The sequence below is a fragment of the Callospermophilus lateralis genome, chromosome 13 (assembly GCF_048772815.1).
Source record: "Callospermophilus lateralis isolate mCalLat2 chromosome 13, mCalLat2.hap1, whole genome shotgun sequence".
NCBI classification, from domain to species: Eukaryota; Metazoa; Chordata; class Mammalia; order Rodentia; family Sciuridae; genus Callospermophilus; species Callospermophilus lateralis.
In genome coordinates, this window is record NC_135317.1 from 57,829,986 (window position 1) to 57,852,282 (window position 22,297).

The 22,297-nt window shown below is 32.4% G+C and overlaps 1 protein-coding gene across 9 annotated transcripts in view; it reads left to right on the plus strand.

The window, feature by feature from the left end:
* Cdc42bpa (CDC42 binding protein kinase alpha) overlaps nucleotides 1–22,297 on the plus strand; it is a 323,243-nt gene that overhangs the window by 283,687 nt on the left and 17,259 nt on the right. For all 9 annotated transcript variants that reach the window (XM_076831696.1, XM_076831690.1, XM_076831691.1 and 6 more), the window contains 10 exons: nucleotides 2,498–2,634; nucleotides 3,780–3,919; nucleotides 5,667–5,748; nucleotides 7,517–7,733; nucleotides 8,562–8,624; nucleotides 10,062–10,655; nucleotides 12,443–12,540; nucleotides 15,035–15,119; nucleotides 18,180–18,303; nucleotides 19,256–19,373. In XM_076831696.1, coding sequence (XP_076687811.1) covers nucleotides 2,498–2,634; nucleotides 3,780–3,919; nucleotides 5,667–5,748; nucleotides 7,517–7,733; nucleotides 8,562–8,624; nucleotides 10,062–10,655; nucleotides 12,443–12,540; nucleotides 15,035–15,119; nucleotides 18,180–18,303; nucleotides 19,256–19,373 — 1,658 coding nt within the window. The remainder of the gene's footprint in view (nucleotides 1–2,497; nucleotides 2,635–3,779; nucleotides 3,920–5,666; nucleotides 5,749–7,516; nucleotides 7,734–8,561; nucleotides 8,625–10,061; nucleotides 10,656–12,442; nucleotides 12,541–15,034; nucleotides 15,120–18,179; nucleotides 18,304–19,255; nucleotides 19,374–22,297) is intronic.

A 22,297-nucleotide genomic window follows, 5' to 3' on the forward strand; every position in this document is an offset into this window, starting at 1 on the left:
ATAAAGCATCATCACTATAAGATGTATCACTAATTACTGTATGCATATCTCCACATTTCATTTCTTACTGCAATAACTAATTGACAAGGTTTAAAAATTTTACATTGTGATAGAGATGCATGTGTGATCTTAGAAGATAGTGTGTGGCAGATTCACTGTTCTACCATTAATCACATTTACTTCATAAGATATCTCTGGAGTGTTTTTGCAGTAACTATTAGTAAATTGTCCCCAGGTGCTTTCAAGCATATTTGAATATAATATTTTTTCTTTAAGTTTTATGTGTTGACAAAAGAGATTGGTCCAAACTTGCTATGTATTCCATTTTAATGTGATGATCTCACCAATATAAAGAAATTTAGAAATAAAAGTCACTTTCCCTCATTAGAGTAACTATAAAAGTACATTTTTCTCTAAGTTTAGAAATAAAACAACTATATTTGAGCTAATTAATCTACCTGAGGCAAATAAAAAATAACTGTCTCTAAAAATCTTGGAAAATATTATTTCTAAATTTTAATTCATGTTAGATGTGAAGTTACATTTTTCAAATAGAGATTTATAATGTGGAGATATGTAATTGCTTTTATTGATAGTGAAGCATAAGAAAATAAAATTAAGAGAAAGCACAAAAAATATCCAAAATTTTAATGCGTACTTATGAGTCCCACTAAATTTGTTAATATTTTGGTTCATAAACATCCTTCCAGAGATGTAGCAGTGTATTTGATCACTCATGTAATTTTTATAAAAATGGGTTCATATTGTACATGCTGCTTATTAATCTGCTTTTATCTATGTTATGAAGTGCTTTCCATGTTGAGGATTAGAAATATGCTTTATCTTTTTACATTATCCCACACTATTCCTTTGTTTGAATGTACCATAATTCAAAACATTAAAACATTTCTTTGTTTGAAAGTAAAAAAAAAAAAAAAAAAAGAAATTGTGCCTTTTTTTCCCTCAACTCCTTCCTTGAGGTCTACCTTATAAAGCCATGAAAGTGCATTAGACTATCCCAAGCCTTTGTCTAACAAGCTTTTGTAAATGTTGTGGTAATGTGTTATAGTTTCTAATGGTTACTATCATTTTTATTTTTTCCTTGTTGATTAAAATTAAATCTAGTTTATAGATACTTATTTTGTTGTTTCAGCTGCCCTTGGGAAATGAGATTTATAAATGAATTATAAACTTTAGATATTCTACTTAAAAGCAAATGATAGCCTGGCACAGTGGTGCATGCCTCTAATCCCAACTACTTGGGAAGCTGAACCAGAGGATCACCAAGTTCTTTGCCAGACCCATCTCTCGAAATATATTTTTTAAAAGGCCCAGGATTTAGATCAGTGGTAGAGTGCCCTGGGTTCAGTCTCCAATACATACAGTTTGGGGGGACAAATTGAGAAGTTTGTAGTTTTTGGAAGTCAATGCTAATCCATCCTGCCTTTCTGTTCATTTCATAATGTCCATCAGTGATATATAATCCATTTCTCTCAAGTTTAAGTATTCTCATGGTGATATCCTTTAGTTCCTCTCTTATTCTTTCCCTAGTTTTCTCCAGGAACCACCTTAGGAGTAGGAATTATAATCGTAGTCTATACCCCTTGCCAAAAAACTTGGTTTTTTTAGAAAAAAATTTTACCAGTAATTTTTACCCAACCAAGTCTCATTGAAACCTATGAGTTCATTTTTATTTATAATCTTGTCTTAGAATCTCCCGTTCACCATGTAAGTATCAAATAGAGGAATCATGGCAATACTGTTAGTGGTAAGGTATGCAGGATCTGAGCAAAACTGTATGAGTTTGAATTCTTCCACTGCCACTTCCAAGCTCTGTGACTCAGGGCATAGGTTACATAGGGATTAAAAACTATACCCCTTTTATATTGTCATAGAAAGATTTAAGATGCTCAGTAAAATTAACAGTTATTATCTAGTGGTAGTGTAAGTATATGGATATTAGTAAGTCCAAAAATTTACCATTAGCTTATACCTTTTTTAAATTCATTGAAAAATTCTATTTTTAAGAAGATTGGTAAAACTTGCCACATGTAGCAGAGATGTCAGGTAGCTTAATGTCCATTAATGACTCTTGCAAGATACATTTCAGAACAGATACCAAGTTGCAGTAAGACGAAGAAATAGAAATAGTTCCAGAAACCAAATTTTTAGCAATTATAAGTTTAACCAGTCATTTTGTGCACAGGGTTAAATATTTTTCTTATCTGTTTGCTTCCCCCTTTGACCACTAATGTTAACAGAGAATAATAGGATTACCAATGATAAAAATATTTACTATTTCTCATTAAAATCCTTATTGGTAAGCAGATGAGTAGCTTTTCAAATGATAAGACATCATTTGAAATGGTGTTTAAAATAAAAAGTAAGCATTTATTTAACAGAACACCTTGCATACAGTTAGTGCACTGTGAATTATAATTGTTGTAGTCATTAAAATGAATTTTTAACATACATTGTCTTTTTTTCCTTTCAAAAGTGTGTGGATTCTCATGTCATATAACTTGTGTAAATAAGGCTCCAACCGCTTGTCCAGTTCCCCCTGAGCAGACAAAAGGTCCCCTGGGTATTGATCCACAGAAAGGAATAGGAACAGCATATGAAGGTCATGTCAGGGTAAGTATCCTTAGTTCAGATTTAGATGCATGTTTTAAGATTATGAATGAGTTTAAATAAAATAAAGTCATTTATGAACATAACATTTGACAAAAAAATGAAATGAACAAAATTCATCTAATCATTTTATGTCATCCAGTCCAGCAGAACAATTTGAAAATGAAAACCTAGTCTTTTCTTGGAAATAAATTCTAAAATGTCACAAACTTTTCTACATTATCCCTATTTTATAATGAAGAGAGGTTGAAATCACCATAAAGGAGTCTTTGGCCTTTGGTCTTGCCAAAGAGGTACAGTATGGTTATGAATTACAAGATATTATCAAATAATAATCTTACTTGATTTGAGTAGTATTTACATTGTTCTGCCGCCGCTAGCTTCATATTAGAGGTTTGAAACATAGAATTTAACTAGTGAGTTCAAATTAAAGACACATAACACTCAATTTACCTTTTTTCTTGCCCAGCTCAGAGACGGCCCCTTCCAGCTCCTGCCTCTAGCCACCTGGTGGTAGCAAGGTTTACACAAGAGACCAGCAAAAGAGAGAGAGGCATGCCAGAGAGGGAGCTTTTATTGGGGAACAAAAAAATTCAGGGGAAAATTCCATCCAATGAAGGTCGAGGGGGACAGCATTCCAAGGTCAGGGTCAGTGATTGGTTTTTAGGTCAATGGTCAGTCACACCCCCACACGGACAAGCCCTTGCACCTAAAAAGGGTGGGGAAAAGCTCTGACACAGCTGGTCTGAATGCCTCACACCCAGCCAGGGAGGTAGCTCAATCACGTGCAAGAACGGCTTCCCACAACATTGTAAGCTGAATTTTATCTTACTACCAAATTTGACGCTTTGCTTTTTTAGGAGAAGAAAATAAAGAAAGAAACCATGAGTGTCATTTTAATGAATTACTAGCAAAAGTTAAAATGATTCTTTTTAATAGTCTTTCATTAAAAGATGATAGTATTTGAAGAATATGTTCTCACTTTTTCTCTTAATGTTATTAATGATATGTGTCCCATTTACTTTACCAAAGTGACAGACTTTTGTACATTCTTGTTAGGTTTTCACCTTACAGTTTCATATGTAATTTAAAAGACTTTGATTGCCACTTTCATTTGATGTGTTTTTGTTTGTTTTCCTTTCTGAAAGATCCCTAAGCCAGCTGGAGTGAAGAAAGGATGGCAGAGAGCACTTGCTGTGGTTTGTGACTTCAAACTTTTTCTGTACGATATTGCCGAAGGAAAAGCATCTCAGCCCAGTGTTGTCATTAGTCAAGTAATTGACATGAGGTAAGCCTTCAGGGGTGAAAAGATTTGTATCTCTGCAGCATAGGAATTACAAAGTTTTTATTTTTCTTCTTGCTATAGTCATTAAAATGAGTTTTTATCAAACATTGTGTCTTTTTTCCCTTTAAAAGCAAGTGGATTCCCATATCATATAACTTGTATAAACAGAACTCTTGTATTGTCATGTTTTTACTAAATAATCTAATTTCGTGTTAATATTCTAATTTACTAATATTGCTGTAGTAATATTAGTAAATTAGAATATGAAAAGTAGGAAGTAAGATGCAGTTCTGGGAGAGTTTGGTATGAGTGCTGAGTATGTAGGGTTTGGAGCCAGATAAGGTCTGGGGATGTGACTCAGTAGTAGAATGCTTGCCAGTATGTATGATGCCCTGAGTTCTATCCCCTGGAAGGAAAAAAAATTGAGCCAAGTAAAAGCAAACGATGTTTGGGTCCCAAAGACCTATTTAAAGCCAGGAGGGGAGATGAGTGAAGAAAGTCCTAAAGTATAATGTTTATATCATCACCTAGAGGTACGTAGTATGATTCAGTGTGAGGATTATCAAGTGATATATCAGACAACCTATTGGAAAACAATGAATCAGGAAACATTTAAGTAAGCCAGATCTTTAATGATTTTGTTTTGATTTTTCCAGATTCTTCCCCTTGCTCTGTTGAGTGCCCTCATGTTCCTGAGGACCTTATTTACTCCCATAGCTTCTGCCATCATTTCTGCCTTTTTGGGTCCCAAACATATATCTCCAAACATATATCAGAAAAAGCCATTCATTGCTCAAAACCTACATTTCCTAGCTGTGCTTTACACTGGCATTTTACCCCTGCATCTCAAACACGTTATCTTTTACCTCACATTTGGAATATGAAGGAATTTATGCAAGAAATATCAGTAGGAAAAATCTGGCAGAACTTGCTAAGGAACTGACTAGAAAGATAGAGAAGGCCAGGTGTGATGGCCCATTCCTATAGTCCTAGCCACTTGAGAAGCTAAAGCAGGAAAATTGCTTATATCTAGGAGGAGTTCAAGGTCATCTTGGGTAATATATTTGAGACCCTGTCTCTTAAAAAAAAAAAAATCATTTCACTATTTTGAATAAGATGCCCCAATTTTTAAAAAAAGAAACACAGTTTGGGGGGAGGGAATCAAAGATAAGATTAAAATGTGAAGGGTTTAAGACTAAGGGAATGATGGTACAAATAACAAAATTAAGGAAAAACTTTCTGTAGAGGAAATCTTCTTTCATTTGTTGATAGAAAAATAAAATGTCAGATGATCTAAGTTGAACAAACTTGAGATTTATTATGGAGAAAAAGGATTCTCTTAAAGGCTCTAAAGACCTAGCATGGTTCAAATCCTAGTTCTCTATGTATGCTTACTGGCCTTGTGTCTTTGGATTAGCCAGAAAACATTTGTAGCTCTTGTATAATGTGCCTCTGTTAAGTTACTCTGTGTGTGTGTGTTTTGTGCTGGGGATTGGACCCAGGGCCTTGTGCATTCAAGGCAAGCATTCTACCAGCTGAGCTATATCCCCAGCCCTGTTAAGTTACTCTTGATAAATTACTTTGAGTACTGTTGGTTACAATGGGGAAAAATCAAATTTTTTAAAGTTTCAATTTAGGTGTTTTGTGCAGTTAAGCTTTGAGGATTGCTTCGTATATATTTGGTTACATAATCAAAACTCCACATATATAGCCACTTATACTAACTTCTAATGTTTCACTTTTCTTTCAGAGATGAAGAATTTTCTGTGAGTTCAGTCTTGGCCTCTGATGTTATTCATGCAAGTCGAAAAGATATACCCTGTATATTTAGAGTAAGTGTGTTCTACAATTTGATCACTGAATTATTTGTCTTTAATGAATATATTTTTCCTCTTTATGTAAATCATAAGCCAAATCTAATATTTCTTTTTATGTTCAATATCATCTGATACTTGCATTTATGCTAAGTTTAACTAAGGAAAGACCTATAGAAAATATAAATACCTGGCTTCTAAAATATGTTCCCTAACAGGTAATATTTTTTAGTCCAAATTCAATTTTCAAATAAAGATTCCTTCTTGGAAAATTAAATAAGTGTGAGGTTTCTCAATTTTTTTTTAAAGAAGTTTCTCTCTTTAAATATCTTATTTTAAAATCATGCTTATTTCCTATTACCTTGTTAACAATGGTCCCAGATCTTAGAAACTTAAACCAACAACATTTTATTATTTTCATCATTCTGTGAGTCAGCTGTACAGTTCTCATGGTGTTAGTTAAGGTTACTCACGGGACTGCATTCAGCTCTTTTGGAGCTTAGAATACCCAAAATGACCTTGTCCTTATGTCTGTGGCCTTAGTGCTAGTTCTCTTCATTGACTTTCTGTATGGTCTCTTAAAAATTTGATAGTCTAGCTGAACTCACAGTGGCTGGCTTCCAAGAGACCAAAAGAAGCAGCTGGGCCTTATAAGGACTAGACCCCAAACAGGCATAATAACCCTACTGCATTCCATTGATCAAAGGAAGTTATGAGGTCATCCCAGATTTGAGGGGAAAGGAAATGGATTTGACTTGTTAATAATAATAGAAGAATGGAATTCTATAGTAGGGAATTGTTGATAGCCATATTTCAAGGCTGTATACCAAAATGTGATCTTAAAATGGTGAATTAAGACAATAGGTATTTTTTAAAGCTGCCCTGTTATGCCTGTCTGCATACTATTTGTCTATGAATTTTATGTCTCAGGAAGGTCAAAGACAATAACCTTGTCTGATTTCTTGGTTCCTACACTGGTAACTATTTCATTCTCCCTCTGGCCACCAAGAGAGCCTATGGAGCCTGCTTATCAATCATCAATTTGCAGTGTGCTTTTTATTGTCATTGATGCTTAAATTACTTTAAGAAGAAATCTGTATATATAAAATTCAAAACTGTTCTGATCATGATTTGTAGAAGGATGAACTTCCATTTAAACCCTTTCTGGTGCTCTCATCTTCTTTAATAATAATGTGAGTTACTTTTATGAAGTAACAGAACATAAATATTTCCTAGCATTCCTGACTTTTGAAAACAGTATTGTATAGCGCTTAAGAGCATACACACAGGATCCCAGACCTCTAGCTGTTTGCCCTTGTAGAAATTATTTAATCTCTTTATCATGGCTTTATCATATGTAAAATGAAGTTATAATAACAATTTCTATCTCATGAAAATGTTAAGAGGTTCAATTGGTTAATACTTATGTTTAAATCTACTCAGTAATTACTCTTAAATGTCAGTTGTTATATGAGTATGTGTAACACATTTTTTATTATAATGTTCTGGCACCTTTATAGCAAGGAAGATGAAAAGTCAGGAATGCTAGGAAATTTTATGATTTTGATTGGTGTCTCCTACCTTTGCCTTGGCAATAATCCTAGTGCTAGAACTAGTTATTCCGATTAAGTATAGCTAAATTCTATTAAAGGGATCATTTAATGAATTCTCATTTTATTGGTGAGTGCTAAGCAAACTAGTCCCCTCACAAAACTAGCCTACTTATAAAACTAGCATAAAGGGTGTCTGTTTTCTAATATAATGAATATTGATTAAATTCTTCTAGGTCACAGCTTCCCAGCTGTCAGCATCCAATAACAAGTGTTCAATCCTGATGCTAGCAGATAGTGAGAATGAGAAGAGTAAGTGGGTGGGAGTGCTGAGTGAATTGCACAAGATACTGAAGAAAAACAAATTCAGAGACCGCTCAGTCTATGTTCCCAAAGAGGCTTATGATAGCACTCTACCCCTCATTAAAACAACCCAGGCAGCTGCAATCATAGGTATGAATTTATAACATTTATCATATTATTATAATTGTTTACTGATCTACCTTGTGAGCTGGGGACTGACTTTCATCTAGGAATCCCCACTGTCCAGCATAACATGAATTATATCATAGATGTTCAATAAATGTTTATTAAGTGAATGAGACCTATTAGATTTTTATTTTTAAGCAGTTACACTAAATACATTCCCTTCTGAAAAAGTGATATTACTAAAGACTAACTTAATAATCCATTTTCTACTTATGTGAATTAGAATAAATTAATTTCTTAAAGCATAATTTTCACATATAATGCATAAGATACTAATTACCTTGCTAATGTTATTGAGAAATTTTAAAATCATGGTATATAAACACATAGTACTCTGCATTAAAAAGCCCTCAGTAAACAGAAGCTTCTGAATCTGGAGATATAAATTTTTGCTACATTCTTACATACATATCCATCTCTTTTGTTACTTAGGGTTCAATACTTGTGTTAAAATACCTGACACAATCTTTTCCTCCAAAAACAATATATTGAACTGGACCTAGGGTATTAACAAAGTAGGTTTTTAATTGTTTTTCACAATTTATTGAATAAACAATTACTTATTTTGTAAGTATTGACATGGGATATTTTTTAATGATTTTTCTATTTTAAAACACATGATAAATTTATCACTGGTAATCTGAAAGAAAATTTCATAGTGTAACTTGTTACTGTATTTTGATTATTTACTTATTTTCATTTTTGCACCTCATTTTCTTATTTCTGTTTTATTCTATTAGCTTTATATGGCTTTTAGCTAATAAAATTGTCTCATATTTGTGTTTTACACAGATCATGAAAGAATAGCTTTAGGAAATGAAGAAGGGTTATTTGTTGTTCATGTCACCAAAGATGGTAAGAGAAAACCTAATCATTTTAAAGTAACTTTAAATCATATGTTAGAAAAATTTTGCTCAATTCTAAATTCTAAAAAGAGTAGGATTTGCTCTTACATATTCTATAAATGAAATTTTCCAGGCACAATTTGATATATTCTAAATCAAAAGATTATTTTTTAATTTTTATAATTCTCCTAAGCAAGTGTATATTATCTTTCTTATGTCATCTATTTAGCAGTTCTGCTATATGAACTCATATATGAACTTCAAAGGTGGCACATGGAAAATTTCCTGAGTTTTCCTAAAATTAGTATATTATCATAATTAGTCTTATTAGAAGGTAATATAAATTATAACAACTATTAAAATATGCTTATTGGAAGTCCTCCCACCCCCCACTGTAATACAACAGGTTTATTCGTTCTTTTTGCAGGGTGAGAAGGAGGTGGTTACTGTGTGTTGAACCCAGGAGTGCTTTACTCCAACATATTTGGTTTGTTTATTTTTGAGATAGGATCTTACTAAATTGCTGAGGCTGGCTTGAACTTATGATCCTCTGCCTCACCCTCCCAAGACAATGGGATTACAAGCGTGCACCACCATGTCTGACCAACAGTTTTTTTCCTACAGAAAATTAAATGCTGGATGAAATAGAAAACAATTTAATTTGATATTTATAAATATAATATTCTAAGTTCTAATTTTATATCAAGTTATATCATGACAAATTAATTCATTTAAATGTCATTGGTTTGATACCATAGAAACACTTTCAGAGTACTAGTAGTTATGTGGTTACCCAGTTTTTAAAAATAGCAACCTCACAGTGAAATTCCCTACAGTTTAGTACCAATAAAAAAAAGTTTTCTTGGGCTGGGGATGTGGCTCAAGTGGTAGTGTGCTCGCCTAGCATGCATGAGGCACTGAGTTCGATTCTTAGCACCACATAAAAACAAAATAAAGATATTGTGTCCATCTAAAAAAAAACTTAAAAAAATATTTTAAAAAAGTTTTCTTAAGGGCTGGGGATGTGGCTCAAGCGGTAGCACGCTCGCCTGGCATGCGTGCGGCCCGGGTTCGATCCTCAGCACCACATACAAACAAAGATATTGTGTCCGCCAATAACTAAAAAATAAATATTAAACTTCTCTCTCTCTCTCTCTCTCCCTCTCTCACTCTCTCTTTAAAAAAAAAAAAAAAAAAGTTTTCTTAAAAACTGGCATGCTTTCAATTAAGAACTCTGCTTGACTGTCAGAGATCTGTGCCAAATTTAATATAGGAAAGTTAAATGATTTTACAATGGGTTTAAATATCTTTTTTTCTCTGTAATTTCTGATCTCTTATTCTATGTGTACCTCTCCATATTTAAATAAAGATGACTTATATACTTCTGAGTATAATTTGAATGACTTATAAAACTATTTTGCATTTGATTTGTTATTTCTGCATGTAGAAATTATCAGAGTTGGTGACAATAAGAAGATTCATCAGATTGAACTTATTCCAAATGATCAGCTTGTTGCTGTGATCTCAGGACGAAATCGTCACGTACGACTTTTTCCTATGTCAGCTTTGGACGGGCGAGAGACAGATTTTTACAAGTTGGCAGAAACTAAAGGGTGTCAAACTATAACTTCTGGAAAGATGCGCCATGGAGCTCTTACATGCCTGTGTGTGGCTATGAAAAGGCAGGTTCTCTGTTATGAACTATTTCAGAGCAAGACCCGTCACAGAAAATTTAAAGAAATTCAAGTCCCATATAATGTCCAGTGGATGGCAATCTTCAGCGAACAGCTCTGTGTTGGATTCCAGTCGGGATTTCTAAAATACCCCTTGAATGGAGAAGGAAATCCATACAGTATGCTCCATTCAAATGACCACACACTATCATTTATTGCACATCAACCAATGGATGCTATCTGCGCAGTTGAGATCTCCAGTAAAGAATACCTGCTGTGTTTTAACAGCATTGGGATATACACTGACTGCCAGGGCCGAAGATCTAGACAACAGGAATTGATGTGGCCAGCAAATCCTTCCTCTTGTTGTAAGATTCTCTTTCTTATGGCTGTCTTTATCTTCCTGTCTCCTTCCTTTTCTTTTTCATTCTACTTCAATTAAACATAGTCATTGTTAATAACAGGTTATATTTTTTAGAATGATTCTGAAAGTTTTCTTAGTATTAATTATGTTGTTTATGTAAAGTAACCATATGTAGTTAGGCCTAAGCAAATAGAGTCAATATTAACATGCACATAATGAAAACTAATTTTTCTATGGAATATTTTACTGAAATGGAATTTTTTAATCTTGTGTTAGTCATTTTTAAATAACTCAAGTAGCTCTTTTCATTGTTCTCCAAAATACAGTGCTCATAAGTATAATAGGACTTATTCTTGAGAAGTAATTACTAAGTGAATTATTTAGTTAGGAAAAGAAAAATGTAGTTTCTCTAAGAAGTGTTATTCAGTTTTATATGTTTATCTAGATGGGCAGATATTTAAAGTTGCCTATTTCATTTTCAAGAAATATTAAAAATAAATTGTATAGTTTTATTGCTACATAATAATTTATTTATTACTGAATACATGCCATGTCACTGTATGAAATAGTGAAGTAGTCTACCTTCTCAGAGTATAGAGTGCAGTAGAAAATATTCATGTCACAACTAGGAGTTTCAGTAGAAAATGAATGCTATAATACCTGAAGTGAGAGTTCAATAGAAGCTTGTAAGAGGAGTATGTAACCCAAATTGTTTTATTTGCAATGGAAGATTCTTGAGCATGTTTGAATGCTGAAAGGAAGAAACCATTAGAGAACCACTTGGAGAAGTTGACAATCTGGGAAATACAGAAAACAGTCAGATCCCCAAGAAGGCAAATGAGGATAAATTCAGAACACAGGTCGAAGACTACTCAGAACAGGAGGAGTAAAATCTCTCCCATTGTAATGTTAAGACAGGAATAAAAAGGAATGGTGGGAATGAGTCCTGTCAGTTCTAAAGGTTCTGTTAAAAAAAAAAAATTAGAAGGACTATTAAGGCTTATTACAGAAAAATTAGGAAACCTAGATTAAAAAAAACAAACAAAAAAATAACCTATAATTCTACCCACTTAGATTTAATTTGTGGCCCAAGGGGTGGAGAGTGTGTCAGGGATTGTACATCAGATTTAACTATTTTTAAAGTCTTATTTCTCCTGGATGTCAGATTCAACTACTTTTAATGTTTTATTTTTTCTGACATATATGCTCTCATTTATAGCTTAATATATAGAATGAATACTGTTTGTAACTGAGTTCCATAGTTCAAAATATCCTAACATGAAGTAAAAGTTGGAATATCTGACTTTTACTTATAACTTTGTCAATAATGCAGTTCATAACCTTAGTTTACACACTCATTTACTCTCTTTGCTCATATTGCCATTTATTAATATTCTTCCAAGAAATATTTATTGAATATCTACACTATTCATGTAATTGTGCTCGGAAAATTTATCGTACATTCATAATTGGGGGTAGAACACTTACCTGAAGATTTCTCTACTTTGTAAATTTGTTTCACTGTCAATAACTTAACTACTTTAAGAGTCAAACACTTTTAACATGTAATGAAATTGCTTTATTAGCTAGATGTTAATAGAATTCTTCTGTAATAAATAAATAATTTATGTTCTCTTTATTTCAAAAATATTTTAATGTAGTTCTTATATGATAACAATAGGCTTTTGGTGGGATTCTACTCTACAGTTACTTAAGACAGAACTTTCAGAATTATTTGGGCTTAGTAGTTTAAAATAATCAGTAGGTTGTCCCTTCCTTTCCTTTTCCCAGGTTACAATGCACCATATCTCTCAGTGTATAGTGAAAATGCAGTTGATATCTTCGATGTGAATTCCATGGAATGGATTCAGACTCTTCCTCTCAAAAAGGTAATTTGGCATTAAAATATGAGCTGAGCTGGCTAATTTTTGATAGGTAGCTAAACTCCATACTATTCATATTACATTTAGTTTCTCTGATTAGGAACTTGATGAGCAACTAGAATATATCATACAACCTAAAATGTTATCATCTACTTTGAGATTAAAGAGCTTCAGGAGAGTATGTGATTATTATTAATCATAACTTTTTCACATAATGGTATGCAATGTTTAATCCTGCAAAGACAGATTTCATGGATAGGGAAGTTATTCAACTTGGAACTGAAACTGTTTACTTGAATCATGATTTAGAAATAGAAGTGTTCCATGTTACTAATAAAACATAATATTTTCCCTTAATATTCCTCTATTGTTTCAATAACAAAAATTTTACAAGTATAGAACTGTTTTGCAAAAGTAAGATTACCTCTAGATAGGGAAGAGAGGTGGGAGAGAAAGGGAGGGAAAAGGGGAATTGCATGGATTATGGAAGGCGACCCTCATCATTATACAAAATATATGTATGAAGATGTGAGAAAAAAAAAAAAAGAATAGCGTTACCTTAGATTAGGTAGAGAGAAGTGATGGGAGGGGAGGGGTTGGGGGATAGGAAGGATAGTAGAATGAAACAGACATTATTATTACTGTGTGTATATATGTGACTGCATGACCAATATGATTCTGCAACCTGTACACTCAGAAAAATGAGGAATTATATCCCATCTAATTCAAATGTATGATATGTCAAGGTCATTGTACTGTCATGTGTAACTAATTAAAACAAATTAAAAAAAAAAAGTACTATTTTCATATAGACGTATATAGTATATTTAGAATGTACATCATTGGTAAAATGATAGTTGATAGGACTAGGTGAAACAAAGTAGCCAAGATCATATTTTATAATGTGTCCAATTTTAAACCACATCAATAGTGAAAAACAACTCTTGTAAGTATTGCCACATTATATAAAGCAACTACAACGTGGTCCTCTATTTTATAAATTTTGACTGACTCTACTAAGTTTTCTGGGGTTTTTTTCCATGTAATTTGCAATATATATGTTATCTTTATGAAGCATATTAATAAGCTAATCACTTGTGAACCCACCTCCCTTTTTGATACCTCAGCCCTTCCCTCAGAAAGTCAGTATCCTGAATGTCATGCTTATTGTCCCTATGCTTTCCTGAAAATACAGATTTTTGCACATTTAATTATTCCTAAACAATATATTATTTAGTTTTGCTTGGTTTTGAGATCTATTAAAATATTGTGATATATTGTCACTTTTTACCTTTGTTTAACTCATTTACTGGGCTTTAAAGATCTATACCTGTTGCTACCTCTACTGTGTAATTCATTGTGTAAATTCACTGTGTAAAGTAGCCTACTTGCTATTTATTCATTATCTGATTAACAGACATTTTAATTATTTTCTAGCTTTTTCTATTGTGAATGTTGCTGCATATTATTGGGGGTAGATGTGCAAGAGTTTAAGTCATATACCTAGGAATGGAATTGATGAGATTCTTACCCACATCTTCTCTAATACCTGTTGTTGTCAGCATTCATAGTTTCATAAATGGTTTCATAAAATGGTATCACATTGCAGTATTAATTTGCATGCCCCAGTTAACTGTGTGGTTGGAAGTCTTTTCTGTATCTATTCATCATTCGTATTTCCTTTTCTGTGAAATGCCTGGTCATGTTTTTTGCTCATTTTTGCCATCTTGTTGATTTATTCTACTTCTTTATGTAATGTGTCCTGTTTTAGTAATGCATGGTAAATCTTGTTCATTTGTGACTTATGGGTTTATTTTTCAGAACAGAAGTTATTGTTTACTAATTTTACTGTAGTTAAATGTACTTTCCTGTTCTTTAGGTTTGTTTTTTTTTCTCTTTAAGCAACTTTTCCTAGCTTAAGGTCATAAAGATATAACCTTTGTTTCCCTCCAAATGTTTTGAAATGTCGATTATTATATGTCTATCTTTAATCCATTTGTAATTGATTTTTTTTGCTTATAGTATGAAATAGGAATTCTGTTTTATTGGTTTTATGTAATCTGTTGCTCCATTATCATTTATTAACAATTCTTCCTTTTCCTAGTCATCTGTACTTTTATATTTATTATATGTAGATCAAGTTTTTGATGATAAGAGGTCATAAAACAACTATTGATATCTTCTTAATGTAATTATTTGGTCACTGATAGCTTTAAAAAGTCAAACTTAAGGTTTAAATGTATTTCTACTTAATTTTATTTATTTGTCCAGGATTTTCTTTCTTTAAAATGTTATCATTATAAGTTTGTTTGTTCAAATTAAAAATATTGCCTTCACAATCAGAATTATTAGCATTTTGGGTTTTTTCTGAAAGGACTGTATTTTGAAGTATATAAATAAAAGATCTTAATAATATATGCTTTATGTATAGGCCAAAAGTTTTGTGATTTAATTTATAAAAGTTTTGTTGAAGTACTTATTTTATTTTTTATTATTTTAGGTTCGACCTTTAAACAGTGAAGGATCTTTAAATCTTTTAGGATTGGAGACAGTTAGATTGATATATTTCAAAAATAAGATGGCAGGTAAGAAAACAGAACAATAATAGTAATAGCTTCAATGGAAATATTATTTTTCTTCTGACTGCCCAATGTCATATGAATAATGAGTGCTAGAGTACAGATTTAAAATCTTATATATCTTCCTCTAGAGTGTGTGATCTTGGCCACATGCTGTTACTATATCCAAAACAGATTATTGGGCAAAAGTGATTCTATTTAAACTGTCATAGCTGATTTAACAAAGTATTTCATTCTGACATCCCTTGTTATTTTTCTGGGGTATACCTAGGTAAGCAGAGAAAGTGTAGCTGAATATATTTCTGTATTTCAAATACCATAGAACTTAAACAAAATTTGTGGCATTAAAATTAAGGACATTCATTCAGAATTACATCTGGGGACTTCAGGAACCTATCTTTTGCCAATGCAAAGGGCTTAGTACTTCTAAAGTGCTGATGACAACTTAGAAGCAGAAAAAAGAGGAAAGTCATAAAAGTGCCTAGAATCAGAAGAGGGAGCAGGAACCCGGGGGGTTATAAACAAGAGAACAGCATTTGGTCAGTGACCAAGTAGTAAGCTGAGATTGTCAAACCTGTGATTAATAGACCATATGTAAAATGCCGTAGACTATACATGTAGAATTAAATGTTGTTTGCCATTAATGTGAGGCCAGACAGTTAAAATCTCACTTTTAACAAATAGTGTGCTTTTTTCTATATAATAAAATCATTCTTATGTCAGCAACAAATATTTTCCTAACACAGGTATTCATAAATCTCTGCTCTTTTGTGGTAGTACTATTTAATGAAGAGGCACTTAATGATATATTGTGTATTTAAAGTAATATTTGAATTTACCTAAATATAAGTAAAAACATTGGCCTCAAGGAAATGTTAAAATGTTTATACCTCTTATCTGAAGGTCATGAGATTATCTTCTTAATGCTTTTTGCCCCTCATATTCCTTCAATAGTTTTTTATGTTCTACTGTAAAAAGAAATCCATCAAAAGCTTATGTTTATTGTTTTTTGTTTGTTTTGATTTTAAGTAATGAAATAATTGTTTGGTTTGTGGTTCAGTGCTTTGTTATAGCTGTCTGTGTTAAAATGGTATACCTTTATTGTATGATTTGATAAAGGACATTCAAATTTTAGGCATGATTCTCAATCAGCTTGATTTACCATGAAGCTAATGAAACTTAAGTTTCAGGTTTCCAAGACCCTATACTTAATTTTGTGTTCTGTTTCTTAGAGGAGCTTCACATATTTGTATAAAATTGGATCCACTCTGTTCTCACCGTATTTAATGCTGGTCATTAAATTTCTTTATATCCATCTTGTATCTGTAGGACAAAACCTATTCCACATGTCTCTTCCCATGCTTTCATCTTTCTGCTTCAAGGCTAGGAGTGGAGGTAGAACTCTGAGAAAGGAAACCTGACAGGTTTCAATATCTTATTATTTGAGAAAGGAAGGAAATCCTATTTCCAAGAGGTTCCTTCTTTTTCTGTCTCTTGCTTTTCCCTCCTGTAGAAGGGACAGATGCTCCTTTGCCTTCTGGCTGCCCCACGTCTCTTGTCACCACCATAACTCAAAATCCCTGCTTTATCCTCATAATTCTCATATTCTAGAATGTTGTCCCACATTCTCATCTACATTAAAGTCTATCCTTTTAATATTTGTTGTTGAGAAAATGATCTGAGTAAGCAACATTATTATACCACAAGGAATGTGTTGCTTTTGTGGTAATTGTCTATTTTGGCTTGCCTTATAGGCCCATTTGCCTTCTTTCAGCCTTTTTCTTCTTGCTTCAGCTTTACAGTGTCAAAAACTTGTAAAGATTGGCTTTTTTCCTTTTTCCTTATCTTATTTAGATAATGGCATACCCTGCCTGCCATGTTATATGGATAACAGTTGTCTTTTTACAAAAGACACAAAGCCCAGCAGGTTTTTAGAGTTCCCAGTTTACAGTTGTTTCCAAGATGGTCACCTGGTTGCTAGGAGTATACAATTATATAGTATCCACCTTCAAGATAAGAAGATCAGAAGATTAGAATAGTGACAGATCCTTACCCTTCAAAAGGAGGATAATGGGAACACAGACCGTTCCTTATTCCACATCTCACAGGAAATTTTTATTATGTAAAAATAATTTTAATTATTTACATAAATAGCTTGCTATTTATGCCTGATTACACATTAATAATAGCATCTTTTGGGGGCTGGGAATATAGCTTAGTGGTATAACTCTTGCCTACCATGGATTCTATCTCCATCATTGCACACAAATTAAAATAAATACCACAAAACCCCCATAATAGCAACTTTTTAATATCCTAAGCTACTAAACCCACTGATAGGTGGGTATAAGAGAAAATAGTATAGAAATATTGGGGGTGAATTGGCTGGTCAAAGGGACAGGACATCAAGGCAATTACAGTTTTCTTCTAGCAGAATTGTGTCATTTTTATAATGAAATAGAAGTGAAAATGTAAAATGTATTTTGCTAGTTATGTTTAATATATATATATAATGGCACTAGGGATTGAACCTAGGAGTGTTCTACCTCTAAGCTACATCCCCACATTTTATTTTTGTATTAATATATGAAATTTTGTTATTAATATATGAAAATAATATTTACATAATACTACATAAATATAAGCATATATATTTTTACATGTCCTATTAAATTATTGCTGCCAGTAGTGGTGGTCCATGCGTATAATCCCAGCAACTTAGAAACTGAAGCAGGAAGATCCTAAGTTCAAAGCCAGCCTGGGCAACTTAACTTAGCAAGTCTCTGTCTCAAAATTTAAAAAAAAAAAAAAAAAAAAATATATATATATATATATATATATATATATTTATATTTAAAGGGCTGGGGATCTAGCTCAGTAACAGAGTACTCCTGGGTTCAATTCCTAGTACCACACAAACACTCTATTATTGCTTATTTACTAAGATTATCAATGCATGACTTTTAAAATTCAGAATTACATATACTTGTATAATTGTGCTACCATGGAGATTAATGGCTAAAAAGCAATTTAGCAATTTAAACAGCACCATTTTTTAAAAAACAGAAGGGGATGAACTGGTGGTTCCTGAAACATCAGATAATAGTCGGAAACAAATGGTTAGAAATATCAACAACAAACGACGTTACTCCTTCAGAGTCCCAGAAGAAGAAAGGATGCAACAGAGGAGGTAGATATATAATTTGTACTTATTGCCCATCTATGCTTCTAGCATCTGAGGGACTATCTGCTGATAATACTATACTTGATTTGGAAAGACAATTTGGTATCTGAAAATCTATCATTCATAAATGATATCAAAAACTGTAGGACTAGGAGTATAGCTCAGTGATGAGTGTGTGTTTGCCTAGCATGTACAGGGCCTTGGATTTGATCCCCAGCACCATGAAAGGAATTTAAGGGGGAAAAAAAAAAAACCCTAAGTGCAATTATGACTTGCAGTGTCATTTTAATTAGTAATCTCAAAGTTATGTGAATACACCAAATTAAGTACCATATTTTGATCCTCTTAGGTAGGTTTATGAAAGAGTAATAATTTGGGGGATGTATACTTTTCTACAGTACAAGCTTAAATCATATCTGTGCATATAGTAAACCTGTATATGTTTAAGAAATCCACATTGTTTTCTTCATGAGCAAACAGAAATAGGCATATAGCATTTTCAGCTACATTTAAAAACATTTCTAAAATGTTATAAATTATTTTAAAAGATGCCCATGAAATGTTGAGAATTATCTGTAAAAATCCAGCAGAAGTTCCTTGATATCTAAATATGAATAGACCTGTTGGGGGGTTGGATCTGAAGCTCACTTGCCTAGTATGAGCAAGGCCCTAGGTTCAATCCTCAGTACTAAAAATATAAATAAAAGGATCCTCCCTCTTTCCTACTCCAAATCATAATATCTTTTATTTAAAATTATAAACATTTTAAGGAATTGAATTATTAATTGAATCTATTCTATTATTCTAATTATATCTTTATTAGCATGATTTAATCATTTTAAAGACAAAAATAAAGTATGTGTAATTTTTTTCTTATCTAGATTTACTGTGTAAAAAATATTTACATGGGTTTTTTTTTTTGTTGTTTGTTTGTTTGTTTGTTTGTTTTTCCTTACAGGGAGATGTTGCGGGATCCAGAGATGAGAAATAAATTAATTTCTAACCCAACTAATTTTAACCACATAGCCCACATGGGACCTGGAGATGGAATACAGATTCTAAAAGACCTACCTATGGTAAGAGAAATGAATGAAGAGTGAATATTAATGTGAATGGGGTGATAAGTAAGTGGGAGATATATGAGGGAAAATACATATATATCAGCATATTTATGTAGACAGGTTTCACAGGACATATTAGTATAATGAGGAGATGGTTCTCTTATTGTATTACAATATGATAAGATACATGATGATATATATGCCTGATGAGAAAAGCATCAATTTAGAAATCTGTCAAAAAACAAATAAATCAAGTTCTTATTTAGTTCTATACCCTAGAAATTTTTCCCTAAATCTGGTGGTGGAAAAAAAAAAAACCTGCTATGTTTGGGGACGTTATAAATCAGTTTCAGAACTTGGTTACCAAATCACTAAAATTTCACTAAGTTCTGTACAGGCATTTGGCCTTTTTTTCCCTTAAGACCCATATTAGCTTGTCTAATGGTCACACCTCTCAGCTAACTGTGAAATTAAATCTTTTTGCCCAATTACAAACTGATCACTTGTACATAAAAAGTACAACATAGAAAAACGGTTGTGAAGATCCAGATTCTCAGATCTATTGAAATTAAAGATATTAGTAGAATTAGCTGATTATCCTGGCTCTGTTCTTAACACTTCAGAACCACATATACTCAGCAATTTATAAAACTTTAATATTGCCCTTCTGATCAATGGAGATGGCAGCAGAACTTTGCACAGATTTTTAAATATAGTTTTTATTTTATGGCAATTTGAGAGATGATTTATAAATCTCTCCCCAAATCTCCCACTAAGGAAATCTGTCTCAACCATGTTACCCAACAGTGCTATGATGGAAGAACTGAGAAAAAAAGTAATATAGTTTGTGCACTCAAATGTTTTAACATAAAAAAAAATAATTTAATAAAGGAAATTTTTACATTTATTTCATATGGGGAGAAAAAAAAGCTTTCATTCACTTGTATCTGAGTACTTTGTAGTAAGTAAGCCAAACTAATCAGCTGGCTCTGCTTTTTCTGCTGTTATTTTTTTTCATCATTAAGACATTATATTAAGCATGCAGCCAGGTATGGTGGGGCATGCCTGTAATCCCAGTGGTTGGGGAGGCTGAAGCAGGAGGATTGCAAGTTCAAAGCCTGCCTCAGCAACTTAGTGAGGCCCTAAGCAACTTGGCGAGACCCTGTCTCAGATAAATAATAAAAAACAGGCTGGGGTTGTGGTTCAGTGGTTCAATCCCTGAGTTCAATTCCTGGTACCAAAAAAAAATAGAAAAAGTATGCAAAAACTAGATTACATATAACCTTTGTATAGAAGTAAAATAAAAAAAGGTCAAGCACATTAAATATTAAAACTGTTCTACTTGTTTATCATATTTAAAAGTTATACTCTTTTTTTTCAACATTTACCTGGAGTGAGATCTCAAGATTCTCTCCGTTCTTTTCCCATCTTGAACATTTACTTCAAGTCCTCAGCCTGGTTTTCTTTTAGTATCAGAAGTAAAAGTAACATAACCACACAGTCCCAAGCCTCTTGGTCCCCACTTCCCATAGAAGTTACAATATCAGACACAAAATATCCTAAGAGAGTTTTTTTTAATTATGATAAACAGTTGAAATGTGAGTATATTTATAGCTTATATTTAGAAGATCAAATGCTATGTATTATTTTAATTAAATAATTAAAAATTGCAATTTACTTTGTCAATAGTTTTTTTTTCAATATATGGTACATAATTAATGTTATGGAGGGATAGATGCATGTATATTTCAGACGCATGTATTGCAGAGCAACACACAAGCTAATACAAAATTATTTCAGTAAAGTTTTGATAGGTTATTATTCTTTTAAAATTAAAATCTCTTTCCTTTTGTTCCATTTTGGTGTACCAAAGAAGAATATTTATCATGTCTTATATTCCAACAATGCAGCAAGAAGAATTATCGAAAATTTTTGTAGAAATTCTATTATATCCTGTTTTCCTTAAGATTATGTCAATATTCAATAAGATGTTACTTTGCCATCAGATGATAGCAAAGTCTCTTTGCTAATGTACCAGGGTTCTTTCAGACCCTCATATACAATATGCACCCTGATTTCAAGTATCATAAGAAATTTTATATCAAAGTATTTGAATAATTCTTTACTTTTTCACCCCTCACCCTTCCACCACTTAAAGTAAAATCTATATTTTACTTTTTGTTTCAATATTTTTTTTTTACTAATCAAAACAAGTCAAGTAACATTTTCCAAAGATTCATCCCCAATTCACTCCATAACACATGATCTTTGGTGCTGACTACTGACTCTAATTAGACCTTTTGATTTTCAGGGTATATGGTCACCTGATTTTGTTAATCTGTGGCCACCTTGTTGGTTCTTTTAGGCATTAACACAAGTGACTTTTTGCCCTCCCTATTCAATCCAGTTTTTAATGTTCCTTCCTTTCCTTTAATGTTTTCTTTCCATGTAAGAGCTTTTTTCCAGGACAGAAAATTTGGTGTAAATTTTTGAGACCTGTTTCTTCACATGTATATGTAGTATGCATCAAAGATTTTGTGTGTTTGAATTCTTGTTCTTCATGGTTATGTTATTTTCGTATGAATGTTCTCATTCATTACCAAAAGACATCTGAGCTGGGGCTTTTGATTGACATCCTTTCAGTTACCTAACCGGTATTTCTTGAGCACATATTATGTTTCTGGGACTATGCTTATTTGGGGCTAGACATTAGTAAACTATAATAATTTGCATGTCTGGAAATAATAATAGTTTTCATGCTTGTATGTTTTGTACATATCTTCCCATTGAAAAGCTTATGATCTTTTCATGTTCTTGGATTTTAATATGTTCTTTTCACTGAAATGGAACTACAAAAAAATTTTCCAAAAAATACAGATGAATTAAATTCAGCTATTAACATATAAGTGCTTTCACGTATTGTTGCCATCAGTGCAAAG